The 14,190-nt window shown below is 35.3% G+C and overlaps 1 protein-coding gene across 4 annotated transcripts; it reads right to left on the minus strand.

Moving 5' to 3' along the window:
• Positions 1–4,004: 4,004 nt before the first annotated feature.
• Positions 4,005–14,190, minus strand: LOC136221902 (uncharacterized). Of its 4 annotated transcripts, none has more exons than XM_066009376.1 (13): positions 13,867–14,190; positions 12,276–12,676; positions 12,047–12,183; positions 11,179–11,292; positions 10,994–11,077; positions 9,306–9,485; positions 8,445–8,586; positions 7,038–7,198; positions 6,775–6,901; positions 6,554–6,616; positions 6,324–6,401; positions 6,096–6,212; positions 4,005–5,868 (listed from the first exon to the last, which is right to left on the minus strand). In XM_066009376.1, the coding sequence occupies exons 2-13, from the start codon at positions 12,597–12,599 to the stop codon at positions 4,576–4,578; spliced, it is 2,820 nt and encodes a 939-aa protein (XP_065865448.1). In that variant the 5' UTR covers positions 12,600–12,676; positions 13,867–14,190; the 3' UTR covers positions 4,005–4,575. The 4 variants fall into 4 exon arrangements, with proteins under 4 accessions (XP_065865448.1, XP_065865449.1, XP_065865450.1 ...); XM_066009377.1 differs by having other exon boundaries at positions 9,306–9,482; positions 13,832–14,190; XM_066009378.1 differs by having other exon boundaries at positions 6,132–6,212; positions 13,832–14,190.

Genomic DNA, 14,190 nt, shown 5'->3' on the forward strand with positions numbered 1-14,190 from the left:
ATCGTCTAACTCCGCTACTTCCATACGAGAAGCTGCTCCAAATCGCTTCTCATGCAATTTTCTCGAATATTATTAAAGTGGATAGCTGGTTCTGGCAGGGGACGCTGACTAGGACGTCTACCGCAGCTTCTAGGTATCAGCAGCTTACGCGGTAGGATGAAAAACCTGAGCTCTCGATCTGGAAGACCATATGGCGATTACAGGTTCTGAAAAGACTCCCAATGTTTCTGTGGGAACTAGCTCATGGGAAGGTAATGACAAATAAAAAATTGAGCTAAAGGATGTTTTACTTCGGACAATAGATGCAAGACCTATAGAGAAATCGAAGATAAAAATCATGTTTTTCGTGCGTGCGGAGAAGCATTTGTCGTCTAGCAGGAGTTGGTGCTAGAGGCCCTACAACAACAGTTTTTCTCAGTTATGTATGATGACTGGCTACTGTCAAATATTTCCTCTAAGGCGCAGGTAGGTATTGTGCATTGGTTTGTCTTGTTTGGTTATGCTGTATATGGTAGTTGTGGAAGTGGCAGAATGAGGTTGTCTTCTAGGGAGAGAAGGTTCGGTGTTAAAAGGCGAAGTTCATCGCTACAAAAGCAAAAGAATGTATGTTCGCGACTTCTCTTTTAGAATCCGGGTGATTTGGGTAAAATTAAATACGAATGGTGCTTACTAAGGTCACCCAGGATGGATAGCAGCGGGTGGGATCCTTCGCGACTCGACAGGTTTATGGATAGGAGGCTTTGTAGCTAACGTGGGCATGGGTACAATAACATTAGCTGAACTCTGCGGATTATTTTATGGCATGAAGCTTGCTTTGGGAAAAGGCCACCATATAAGAATTGTTGAATTGGATTCATAGGTAGTTGTCTGTTATATGACTCACTTGGTTGAGATACGCCACCCCCGCATATATGTGTCATTAGGCAGTGTCTGGCTATGAAGAATATGGACCGGGAGACTCGGTTTGTGCATGTTTATCGGGATGGAAATAGAGCCGCTGATTGGATGGCAAACTTCGTAGGAAATTTACCCTTGGATCGTCACGAGTGTAATACGTCTCATGCAGACATTCAGGACATTCTTTTTAAAGATTGGAGTGGCTCAGTGCTCAATAAAATTATATCTGTTTGATATATTGTCTCATTGCTTTTAATAGTTTTTTTACCTCGTTTTTTTGTTGCCCTCCTATTAATAAAATAAAATTAAAAAACCTCCAAATTGAAAATTAATAACTAGCCAATAAAAAATATTGTTTTTTTAATGAAAAACTAAAGATATTATTGACTTATATACATGCGTACATAGATATTGTCAGGGCCGGCCCTGAGTCTAGGCCCGAGGGTGCGCCGGCCTAGGGCCCAGGGCCGGGAGGGGGGCCAAAAAAAATTTAGAGTAAATAAATTGCATGTGTTTAAAATATAATAGATAAATTCAAAGTAACAGAGTGGTATTACTTTGTTTTGCTTCCCTTTCCCCTCACTCTCACTAATTTGAACATGTACTCTCCTTATAAAATTTCATTTTAGTCTCTATTTTGTTTTTAACTTTTATTTTAGTCCATATATGTATTTATTTTTACTTTTTTAATTATTGGATTAATTTCACTTTTGATCCTTATACTTATATATTATTTAGTTATTTATTCTCAAAAAAATATTTTTGACTAATTTTTACTTTTTGATTTTTATTTTGATCCTTATATTTATTTATTTTTATTTTTTTATCCCTGGACTAATATCACTTTTGATCCTTATACGTATTTGTTTTTACTTTTTTATTCTGAAAAATATTTTTGACAAATATTTTTCTTTTATCATATTATTCGGTTTTCGTATTTATTTTTAATTATTTTAAAATAATTATTTTCTTTTTAAAATAAAATATTTATGCATTTTCTTTGATTTATTTTATTTCAGTTTCTTCAGTTTCATCGTCTTTTGATTTTAATGGTTGAATAAATTGATTTTCATTCTTATATTTACATGTGATTAAAACATAACTCTATTTTATTACCTCATTTGAACCAAACAAATACAAAGAGAATCATGGGTATATCATTCCCTTTTGTGGAACTGAAACAAAAAGAGAAGGGAATTCAGGGTCATTCCATTCATTTCTCCTTGTTTCCATTTCTTAGTTCAATTCTGTTATACCTGTGTGAACCAAATGCCCCATTAATATAAATGATATGGATAGTTAAGGGTAAGAAGACAAATTTCATTTTACGTTCTGTAGGAGACTCCATATGAAATTCCTACAGAATATGTTTGTAGAAGAAAGTGTAGTTGTTTCTTATATTTTCTATGGAAATCCTAAATTATAAATTTTATATTAAAGAGGTCCTTACCGTTTATTTTGTCTAGGGTCCCTAAATTGTCAGGAACCGCCTCGATATTGTTTGGGTAAATGTTATAGCTTTAGAACATGTCTTGTTGGTTGAATTGTATACAAGCAAATAAAATCATGGTCCACCGTCTTGTCCTTGCCTTGCCTATCATGGCCCACCATCCCGAAATTCCTTGTCCTTTTCACTTTGTTTTTCTTTTCTTTAACCAAAAATAAAAATATAATTGGCATTTGTCCTTTCCAAAGAGAAAATACAAAAAAGCATGTCCGACTTCTCTCATATCTTTGATAATAATGGTGCAATCATGATTTTTCTTATTTCTATATCAAACCTTTAATAACTAAAAAATCAGCTATTCCGAGAACTTATTTTAGTTATCATGTCCTCTAATAAATTTGGTTTCTTTTGTCCACTCATAATTTTTTTTTTAATTCTAATTGTAAATGTTTTTTTTATTCATTTATGGTATCATTAAATAATTTTGAATCGATATATACCGCTTTCTCATTGGAAGATGAGAAAAATGATGGAGCAATTATATCCGATGAATCATCTTGATCTATGATGGTCCTTTATTGAATTGATTGCTCAGACTGGATGAAAACCTCAGACTATAGATACTCATTGGTTTGTCAATGATGTAAGTGTTAGAGATGGTGGCGATAGTTTCCCGATGGTGATAACTATGCTGGCAATAAATGCTCAATTAAAAGCATTATTGATAATTATGATAGCAGTAACTGCTCAAATAAAATTGTACCTGAGAATTGAAGGAATTCAAGAGGCAGTTTTGAAAGTTTAAATATTAGCTATCCCTGCCACAAAACAATGAATGATGGAGATCTGTAAAAAAAAGCAATAACATTTTGGTTATTCCTCTATTTCCAATGAAATAGAATTACGAGACAGAGTCTTGGTTCTGCTTCGGAGCATAATATAGCAATGGCAATAACGATTCGGAAAGTATTAGTAGAAGTAATGTAGTAGTTCAATCGGATTGTCTTTCAATTGTTCAAACCATTAATAAATCGACTCATTATTTATCATATTTGACCGATTTGGTTCAGGAGTGTATCAATTTCATTGAAAAGTTAAATAATGTGTCAATCTCTTATGTCAAACGTCCAACATATTCTACAGCTCGTCGCTCAAGTAAGATGATAGTTTATGTCTTTGTTCATAGAGTGTAGTTTTATTTTTATTTTTTTAAAAAAACTAAAATATCAGCTTTTAACACATAAAACTCTATTAAAACATAACATACATATATTTTGTGTTAATTGAAATTGTAAAAAAAATTAATTTCCAATTGTAAAATATATAATTTAAAAAAAAATTAAAGATCCATTTGTTTTACCTACTGTTTGCTGTTGCTGTTGAAAAAATCTGCTTTTAAAGGTTGCTTTTCGGGTGTAAAAGGCAAACAGGTGATCACTAACCAAACAACTAATGCTGCTTTTCAATTGTAAAAGGCAAACAGAAGATCACTAACCAAACACTTAAAACTCTCCCTCTTGAAGTGAAAAGGCAAAAGGAGCCTAAAAAGGAGCAACCAAACACCCCGTAACACTATTAAACGTTCATGTTCATAGCTAGTTGCCACCATTTTGCCAACAAACAAAGCCATTTGAAGTAACAAGCAACTACCAAACAAAGCTCAAACAAATAATTTTTAAACCTCATTCAATAAAATCCGATCCGACAAGCTTTTCTTCTGCTCAACATTTATTACAACATAGTGAAAACAGACAGACAGGTGCTAAAACAAACAAAAACAAAAACCAAAAAAAAAAAAAAGCCTGAAGCTGCTGCATCCTCTTTCTGCCTATACATTATATATAAGAATTTCAAAGACATTATAAGAGAGAGTGGCAGTTTTTGGCCTCCAGAATTATTTCCAAAGATGATATTTCAGTCAATAAGGGAAAATTGTCAATGCCAACAAAACAAAAAATATAATCCACCTACCAAATAGAGATATCAGAATCTTTTTGATCCCTCCCTTATCCTTTCATCTAAATCCTGGATATTTACATTGGATTTCAGTTGGCTCTTCTTGTATAAGGTATGTACAAAATCCTATCTCGGTCAAATCACAACTCATTATGGCCTCCTCTAGTTCCTCACTCATCATCTCATAAGTCTACTGGATCCAAATTTTCAGTACTGAGATTTTTTCCAACCGAGAACATAATATTCAACCTCACCAACAAGCAAAATAATATTTCTTATTGGTTCCAAGACCTCAAGTATGATTTTCCCACTGAATCATGTAAACCTGAATTCTGAGGCAAATGCATCCATCCCATATCATCAGGCATCAGGGAACCGGTAGTATCGCGCCCACTCAAATAGTCAAGTGGATGAGCTGCTTGTGGTAAAGAATTACCAATCCTAGAAGTAACTCCACTTGCCATTTCGTAGCTCCTAGCAGGCAACATGAATTGCTCAGGAGGCACCATGTCAAAATGGTTATTTGACCGCAATTGGCTACACTGAGAAAAAACGCTATACAAGCCTTGATCTGTGTTACTACTAATGCTCTGGCCTGGGACACTTGCACTCTCTGTACTATTCCAACCACCACGAACTTGATGCTCACTAGAATACCAGTTCTGAGTTATCAGCACATCATTATTTAAGTGAGCTGGAAGTCGTGCTGGCATGCGAACAGGATTAACAACAGGCCAATCCGGTAGATTGACAGGTGGCACATGGCCATTGATGGGTGGCACATGTCCTTGTCTTGGAACTAAGTATTGACCTCCTTCAGAATAAATGTTTTCTGAGAGAGATTGTTGCATGTAATTCTCACCGTGTCTCTTTTGCCCTTGTTCCAGTGGCAAAGAAGGATGAAGCTGCCTCTGGAGTTGCCCAGAAAAATGACCATCTTGTATCAACATATTGTGTGATTGGAAATCTAGTCCCATTTGCTTTTGTTCATGTTGGTAGGATACCATGTCTTGCCCCTTGAATAAAGATTGAAGTAACCCACTCCGATCATGGTTTGGGTAACTGAAGGAACCATCGTTAGCTTGTCTTTGCAACAAAATCTTTGCAGATTCTACTTCATGCACATCAGATTCCAAATCTATTACTTGGCTCCGTTGGGCATTATTAACTGAATGTGGGAGTGACAACTCACCAATAGATGCATATTCATTGTTTGTGGTTGAACCATAAAAAGAATGTGGCATGCCAACTGTTGGCCAGACATCTCCACCTATAGGGATAGGACCACCCTGACCAACGGAAGGGTCTGCTGTGTTTCCATTACCTGAGTACCCAGAATTATTTGGAGAAACCTCGTCTGATTTTGATGCCACATGATTTTTTTCTGAATCTGCATCTGAAGGGTTAATTTCGTGACAAGCACTAGGGGAAGCAATCTGCTCCGGAGACAGATACTGTGGAGAGCCAGACCCAGAATCTTCACCATCTTCCACATATGACTCCTTGTTTCCTGGTCCATCATTCTGATCCCTTAGCAAAACAGTATCATGACATTCTTTCTCCTCATCCTGAAAAAGACCAACAATAAATCAATTTAAACATAGACCATGTATTTTACCATCATATAACACTCAGGTATAGCAAGCTCAGCTTGAAATCCAGTATAATATCATTTCAGATGCAGGCAGCAAAAAATATAAAATCTTATCAGGAAAGAGTGTCAAAACCTAGTTTGAACCATATTCAACTTAAGACTCAGTTAAATATCATTTCAGATGCATAAAGGGCAGTTTACCAAGGAAAATGGAAACATTATTAGGTAGAGTAGAACCTCAAAATTCGAATCAAATTCTCTTTCTCCTAGATCAATCTGATCTTCAAGAACATCCTCATCGCCTGATATCTCCTCATCCTGACATATAAATATACAAGAGTTTGGCATTCAAATAATATCTGCTACCATCCTGCATAATGATATGCAAACATAAGGACGAATGGGAAGGAAGACAGCTGATATATATACCTCATCAGATCCATCTTTTCTTTTCCCTTGATCATTTTGGTACTGCAGTATACTCATGTAGTTCACTTTCTCCTCATCCTGAATGGAATTAAAACCAACATGTGAGCATTTAAAGGACTTCGACATTCTCAACACTTATGCCATCATCCAACGTGATCATATCAGACGCAGTCATGCATAGACATGCAAGGAAAAATGAAAATATAATTGGGGACAAATACACAATATACCTTGACTCCGAATTCAAGTTTTCTAACTCCTTCATGCTGCTCCCGGGAAACAGTCTCATCATCCTAAATATATTAAGAAACAAACAACTAAACATGTCAGCAGCAAAGGATTGAGTAATTGCAACCTCTACTGCATACAAGAGCAAACAATATGAAGTGCAGACATAAGTTCATTTGTCCAAGAAGTAAGAGCAATGATTATGAGAAACAGAATGCCAAACCTCCATCAAAGTTTCCAGTTTACTTTTCAAGTCTTGCTCCAACGATTTGGTGATCTCCTTCCTCTGCGACTGTCTGGCTCTCCAGTTTTCATATGCTGCAGGAAGATCTACATTTGCTAGTTGCAACCTTCATAAAAACAATAAATAAATAAAAGAAAATAATCAGATTTTGAGATATGTATATATAAAAAAAGAAAAACTATAAATAAATAAACAAGAGCTGCAATCTATAGAAACAAGTGTCAAGTCCATCATAAACGAACCAATGCGCCTGCAACTTTTTCTGCTCCTCTTTCACAAATTCTCCATATGGTTGTACATGCAGCATATCAAGGTTACCCAACACCCGGTTCAGGGACTTAGACTGAATGCTTTTACCAGAATGCTTCATACTTTTAACAAGTTGATGTTGTTTCTTGCTTATCTGAAATATCAAGGCACATGCTCAGCTAAAGCCTGAAAGAAACAACAGTATATGTGTTCTCCAAACCCTACAAAGCTTAGCAAGTTTCACAAACCATATTAAGATATGCATATATCAGTTGACTCTGTTACTATTTACTATAAAATAACTAGCCAAGTAGTATACAACACTAAATAACAAGGTAAGTGACAAAACACATTTACAATCAGTTGAAAAGAGTCTCAAGTCCATTGTAGTGCTTAATGGCTGGGGCAAAAAAATTTATTTAGAAAACTGAAGGTCAAAATAGTTGGTTGCTCAGGAATTCATAACAATGTTGTTCACAAAAGCTAAAGTGCAAGCACTCAATTCTTTTAAGAAAACAAAAATGAACATCTCTCGCCTCTTGAGTCTTTTGAAGTAGAAGGGGGATATCTCTTGCCTCAAGGCACAAGGGTGTCCTAGAGCCTAGGCGCAAGCCTGAGCGACACAAGGCGCACCAAAACAAAATAACATATAAAATAATAAATAACAACACTTAACATTTCTAAAATGACACGAATAGTCAAATACAACAATCTTAATTATAAAATGCATGAAATAAATTCTAATTAACTACTAAAACATAATTATAATCCATAATAAAATCTAAATCTAAAGACCAAAGTTCAACTTCAACTAAGCACTAAGTTAATAACTAATAGTCTAATAATCTGAGCCCTTCATCATAAAGACTTTCTATGGTTGTGATTAGAAGCTTAAAAAACCCTACAATTGCGCCTAGGCGTGAGGCTAGCAAAGGCACCCACCTGGCTGACATCACCCGCCTCACACACAGAGAGACGCTGACCCATGAGCCTTGCCTCAGGCGCGCCTTTAACATCTATGATTATTGCAAAAGGGTTTGCTGGCTATGACATATTTCTCTGTGCAAGTTACTAGAAGTCCTAAATTATATTAGTTGTCAGCAATGAAAGGAGATGTCTTTCTTGCAAATAAAGGAATAGATCAGTAGTGTGAAACACTATGCCTGCCCCGCAATTGATATGCGCCACCCTCTATCTCTAACCTTTCTTCTTGGAATTTTTATGTTTTACATGAAGCATGGCATCTATAGAAAACTAGATTGCTTCGATAATTAAGAAAATGAAGAGCTTAGAGCATCAATAAGACAGTGAAAGTGTCCCAAATTAGCAATGTTTTCTGTGACAGTGATGAAATAGGCTGACAAAGCAACAAAATCATGAAATGAGAAAACATAACAAACCTTTAAGTATGACATATATTTATTATCACCATCATTAAGGTGGATATTACGTTTCTGTAGCTCTCCTTTTGTGGGTTTTCCATCATCTGAAGCCAACAACTGCTTTCTGCTTGTATCTTTTGTAGAGCATTTTTCATGAACCCTGACACAAAAGGCATATACAGTTATTCTTTCCAAGAGTATAACAAAACAAAGGATGGAAACTGAAGAATTCTACCAACTTTCCAGAAATATATCATTCTCAAGAAGGCATGAAGATGATATGATTATATATATATATATATATATATATATACACACGTGCAGTACCATTAATTGGAGAATAAGCCGAAAGTGAGATACCTAAACACTTGATAAAATGGCATCAGCCAAAAAGACACCACAACCAGAATGCATAAGCAGCAATATAGTATGGCAAAGAACAGATATCAGAATAAGAAGATAAAGAGGTCTAATTCTATCCATCAATAAATAAATAGGAGAATTTATTGCATCAGCAAGGCCATCTCTTTTCATTAGTTCATCCCCATAAGCATTTCACATGAGGCCTCCCTAACCCCAGACTCAACACCCAGAAGAAAGACCATTATGGCCATGAACCTATGACGTATAAACATATACTTGTCCACAAGAATAATGTGCTAGATGCTAAATGATTATATGCGGCCAAAACCAAGCAACCACTTGCAGGTCACCATTTAACTAGTAATAAATTAATAATAAAAAAAAGCCTAAGAACATTAGTGCTACCTCTCAAGGAATAATTCAATAATTAGAACCTCACTTCTTTTAATTACCTGTACAAGGAGCAGTTCTATGTGTATGACAATAAGCTACTTCATCGTGGTATGATTTAATTACCTTCTTTGAATTTTTCCACCCTTCATTAATGAACTATTTTGATTGTCACTACTACATGCTTTATCCTCTGCAATGAAGGAGCAGGATTCAGATGTAGTTGCAGCATTCTCCTCAAGGTTGTGAAGTCCAAACTCATTTGCATGTGATGAAATTTGTTGTTCCACATCCCTTCTTGACCTACTTGAAAAATAAACCATGTACAAATTAGAAAAAGAAAAAACCACTGAAGAAAATCAAGCAAAGAGAAATCAAATCATAGTTTACAATTAATCAAAAGAAATATGAGACATGTAGCACATAAACTCCCAAAATTTTACTTTAGGATAATAAAAAGTTCAAAATATGACTAACCAACACCTAAAAACATTATAGCATATCCCCCCATTACAAGATAACTGGGCCAAGAGTATTGATATAGTTATTATAATATAAAAAGCCTCAATACTGCATCACTAACAATTGCAAAATAGAACGCATTCAGCATAATTCTGAAGACATGCCAAAATTCAGAAGAGATTAGAAGTTATAATAAGCATGGGAAAACACAGCCATGTGATTGAGACATGCACGCATGGTAATTTATACAGAATGTAGCTGCAGCACAAATAGTTGTTAACATGATTCAAGGCATGCAAATAGCAACACAATACCAGTATAAGAATAGTTATAGAGGGAAGGGAGAGAGCAGGGAGCCTTCTTGGCCTCCAAAACCCTTCTAAAGCTTCATTATTTATGCAGGTCATTACAAGAGAGAATATATCCTTCGTTTAACTAGTCCAACAAAAGTTAAGTGATAATGTTTTGGCATAACTCATAAAGCAATCCAAAATATTAAAATCACTATATTTCCATCATCTGTGTAAAAGACCAATAAAAAATTGATTAAATAAAATGTATTCTCGGAAAATAATCACAATTAATTGTTTAAAGAAATAAAATGTGACTGTCTAGAATACACTTGAAAGGAAAGTCATAAGAATAAAACTACTAGGCTATTGCCTTGTCCCACGTCCCATAGTCATTAATGAAAAAAAAAAGAGAGAGAGGGAGAAAACAGCTGGAAAAAAAGAGCATGATAGTTTCACTTATGCTCCATTTACTATATAAGGATTTGAAAAGAGGAGGTTGGAATTTTGTTACAAGTGAAAATTTAGAAACCTTCTACATGGTATGAAACTAAATCCTGTATCATTTCAAATCCTCATCTATCCAAAAGGGCCCAATGAATCTCAAACTTTTGACAACACAAGTTTTATGTCAATGACAATAATGATCCAATCTTTGTTTGATCATTTAATCTTTCTCTTTCTTGACCTTTTGAATCTCTATTTTTAAGATATGCTTTTTAATTTTGTAATTACAGTTTGTTTTGTATTATATAAGCTAGTTAATCAATCTTTATTTATTTCGTAGCATAGCATCTAAAGTTTACATAATGTATAATTATTTATATTTGTATTCTAAAATCTAAGATTTTAGTCTACTCGTGACAATACTGAGATATTTCATTCTTAACAGATTGGTATTCTACTCGTATAATGCCAAGTTTCAATAAATTTAACTAGGAAAAACATTGAACTGATAAGACGGTGACATCCACTACCATGTGCTGCTTCAGTAAAAACATTTCACCAAGTGGATCACAACAGTAAAAAATCCACAGCCAGGGAGAATAAGAAAAAAAAAACCTTGATATCTTCTTCAAAACTTCGTTTGCAGGATCTTGGCTATTTTCACATATCTCTTTCAGCTTCTGCAAATACTTTACCATGCTGTCATGAGAAGAAAAAGAACATTGAGAAAGACCATCATATAGGCCAAAATGCCTCTTAATCAATGTCTAGGGGGAAAAGAAAAATAATGTCCAGCATACTCATTATGGTACTTGTCTATCTCAGAGAAGTATGATTTCTGCTCAGATTTTGTCCATTGTTCCTGATGAATAAGAGAATCAGGGTGGAGATTGCCTGAACAAAGTGAAGTACCCCTGCAAGCATCCATTCCTCATAAATAATCGAACTAAAACTTAAAGATTGCATAACATTCTAAAAACCACGGGTCTCTAGAAGACCCAAGAACAGCAAACTATGGTCTGTGCATTTGCATTTGTATTTAACCAGCCACTACTTAATAAAATCCATAAATGTTAACAAGGAAGTCATGGTGGAAAAGAAACCACTTCATCAACAAAAGTCAAATTCGTAAATTGTAGAAACAGATGCAACCTTTACATGTTAAAATTAGAGAACAGGTACTAATCAAGTTCCACCCCATGCCACTGCTAAGCAGATTTTCTCCTTTTCTTTTCTTTGTTCAAATTGGTGGAGTTAAGAATCTCAGAGTTCAGCCTATAACAGGAGGAAGAAAAGAAAATATCACAAGTAACTGAGAACAAAACTCTACATGGTCAAGAAGACATTTACTCTTGCTTCTCATTATATTCCTATAAATCCATCTAAAACTAGCAGGGTGGAAGAGACCGCATTCTCTTTCCTAAAATAAAGGGCAAAAGACCTGCACCACATGCACAAAATCGAAGAGTGTGACCCAGATATCATACTGGTAGGAACATATAGAATGAACAAGTTATTCCCAAAGGATATGTTCACTTGACTAAACAAAAAAAAAAACACAAATTGACCTCACTTTTTTGTTAAACAAATCTCATAAGTTTTCCAAAGTAATGTCAAGCATTCTGAAAATATAAAATAAACTAAAAAGCATGATTCGTTAATACTTGCCATTTGAGAAAAGGATTTCCAAAATGAAAGTTATCCCCGGAAAGCAATGCTTGCACAGTGTCTTCTCCATCTGATCCTCTAGGTAGAAACTGCGAAAGATACTTCCTCTCGTTTTCAGATAAATGGGTCTGCCAAACCTGCATCAAGCGCCACATTGAAGAATGCAGCATAAGTTTGTATTGACAAATTAAACATGCAAGGCTAACAACACCATAAGAATAACAATTACCTCATGAGAAAGCACCTCCATCAGATTCTCAACCTCAAAAATTTCTTGAGGAATAACAAGGACATCAGCTAAAATTCCATGACACTGGGGAGCAAGATTATTAAATGCCCTCAAATCTTTCCGTCGCAGCCCAATTTGTTCCCTTTTGGCAACAACCTTTTTTAAGCTACCATCCCACTCAAGAGAGATGTGCGACCTCGCATTGAATTCACATTTTGGTGATTCCAGTTTTTTCTTTTTAGTTTTGTATTGCTCCCAAGAACTGCAACCAGCAAAGCTGGCACCATTAAGCCTTTTTCTTCTATGATCAGCCGCCATTGGCATAAGATAAAAGATCCTCAGCAGATGATCATACAGAAATACTGATGAAAGTTAGAGGGCACCCTCCATCCATATGCAAACTGAAGCCATCATTTGAAAGTACATTAAAATTAGCATGAATTTGAAGTCCAAGTGTTCCTTCTAAAAGTAGAGCTCAAACAATACTAATTTAAATTCTTCCATTTATCAAACAGGCACAATGTGAACTGCATTAAAATGTCTTTATGTATGATCATGTCCGAAACAGGTATTAGAGGGGGTAGGGGAAGAAGAATAACTGATTATCAAAGTAATCTGATGAGCTAATGAAGTGTATTCTCAGTGAATTGCCTGTGCACCAAAAACAGTTATTTATAATGCGAGTAATGATTAAAAGACAAACACTCAAAATGATAAAGGACCAAACTATTGCAATCACACATTTAACCACTTGAGACTTGCACTTCAAAGGACCAAAAAAGGCAGTCTGACACAATAATTAGAGGCATTGATCAATTAATAATTACGGAGGTATGCAGCCCCATTAATCACTTTAACAAAAGAATAGAGATGAACCAAAGAAATAGGCTCAATGCAACTAATGAAGCCAAATGTTTATAGAAACATTTGTATGATCTTCAAACTCAATTGAGAAAGTAGTTATGTCAAACTTCGTAGAGGACCCCTCGAGCACAATAGCATTTATAATTTAAACTAGAGAGTATATATAAAGAGCAAAGGAAATAGAAAAAATGGACCAACCATTCCGTTGCTGGACAAAGGCACCAATTATTTTGGTAAATAAATTAACTAACAAAATCAAAGTAAAAATATACCATTAATGCTGAAGACAGAACATGTATAAATGGGAAAGAAAGAGAGACTGCACAGTAACTGGTGTCAAACAGCAGTCAAATGCAATCCAACAATCGCTCGAGAATGAAGTCACCTCCCAAACAATACGTCAAACGTCTAAAACAGATAAGACAAACCTCGAAAGCTATAAACTATACAACTACGAAAAAACAGCCCCTTTTCGGAGAATGCAACCCAAATTATATTAAAACATGCAACAAAAATATAAATCTATGCATACAAATAAGAGGAAAGCATAAACCAAAAAATAAAAACCCCGAAGTCCAATGACACACAAAAAAAGATAATCTGAATCAGAGAAGGCATGGCAATATACTGCTTCAGAATTTTAAATTAAGCAAACCCTAAAAAAATTGAAGAAAAGAAGAATAAGAGCATACCCATGGAAGAGCAAATAGTTGTGGTCTAAAAATACCTAATTAAGCAGCAGCAGCAGACGCCGCCGTGTTGAGGAAGGTGTAGAAGAAAATAGAAGAGCGAGCGGGCAAGGTAGAGAGAGAGAGAGAAAGAGAGGTAGGGAAGAAGAGAAAGAGCTTTGGTGAAAGTAGAATCGGATTGGGTAATGGCTTAGGTATTGGAGAGAGAGGGAGAGACAAGCACACGAACCACAAAAGAGATAGAGATTATTAGAGAAAATATCAGACGAGTGAGGTTTCTCGGAACGGTTATGCTCAACATTGAATCGTTCATTCGCGCGCTCAGCCGTGGCTTGGCTCTACCCATACTCCCTTTTTCTTGC

The sequence above is a fragment of the Euphorbia lathyris genome, chromosome 3 (assembly GCF_963576675.1).
Source record: "Euphorbia lathyris chromosome 3, ddEupLath1.1, whole genome shotgun sequence".
NCBI classification, from domain to species: domain Eukaryota; kingdom Viridiplantae; phylum Streptophyta; class Magnoliopsida; order Malpighiales; family Euphorbiaceae; genus Euphorbia; species Euphorbia lathyris.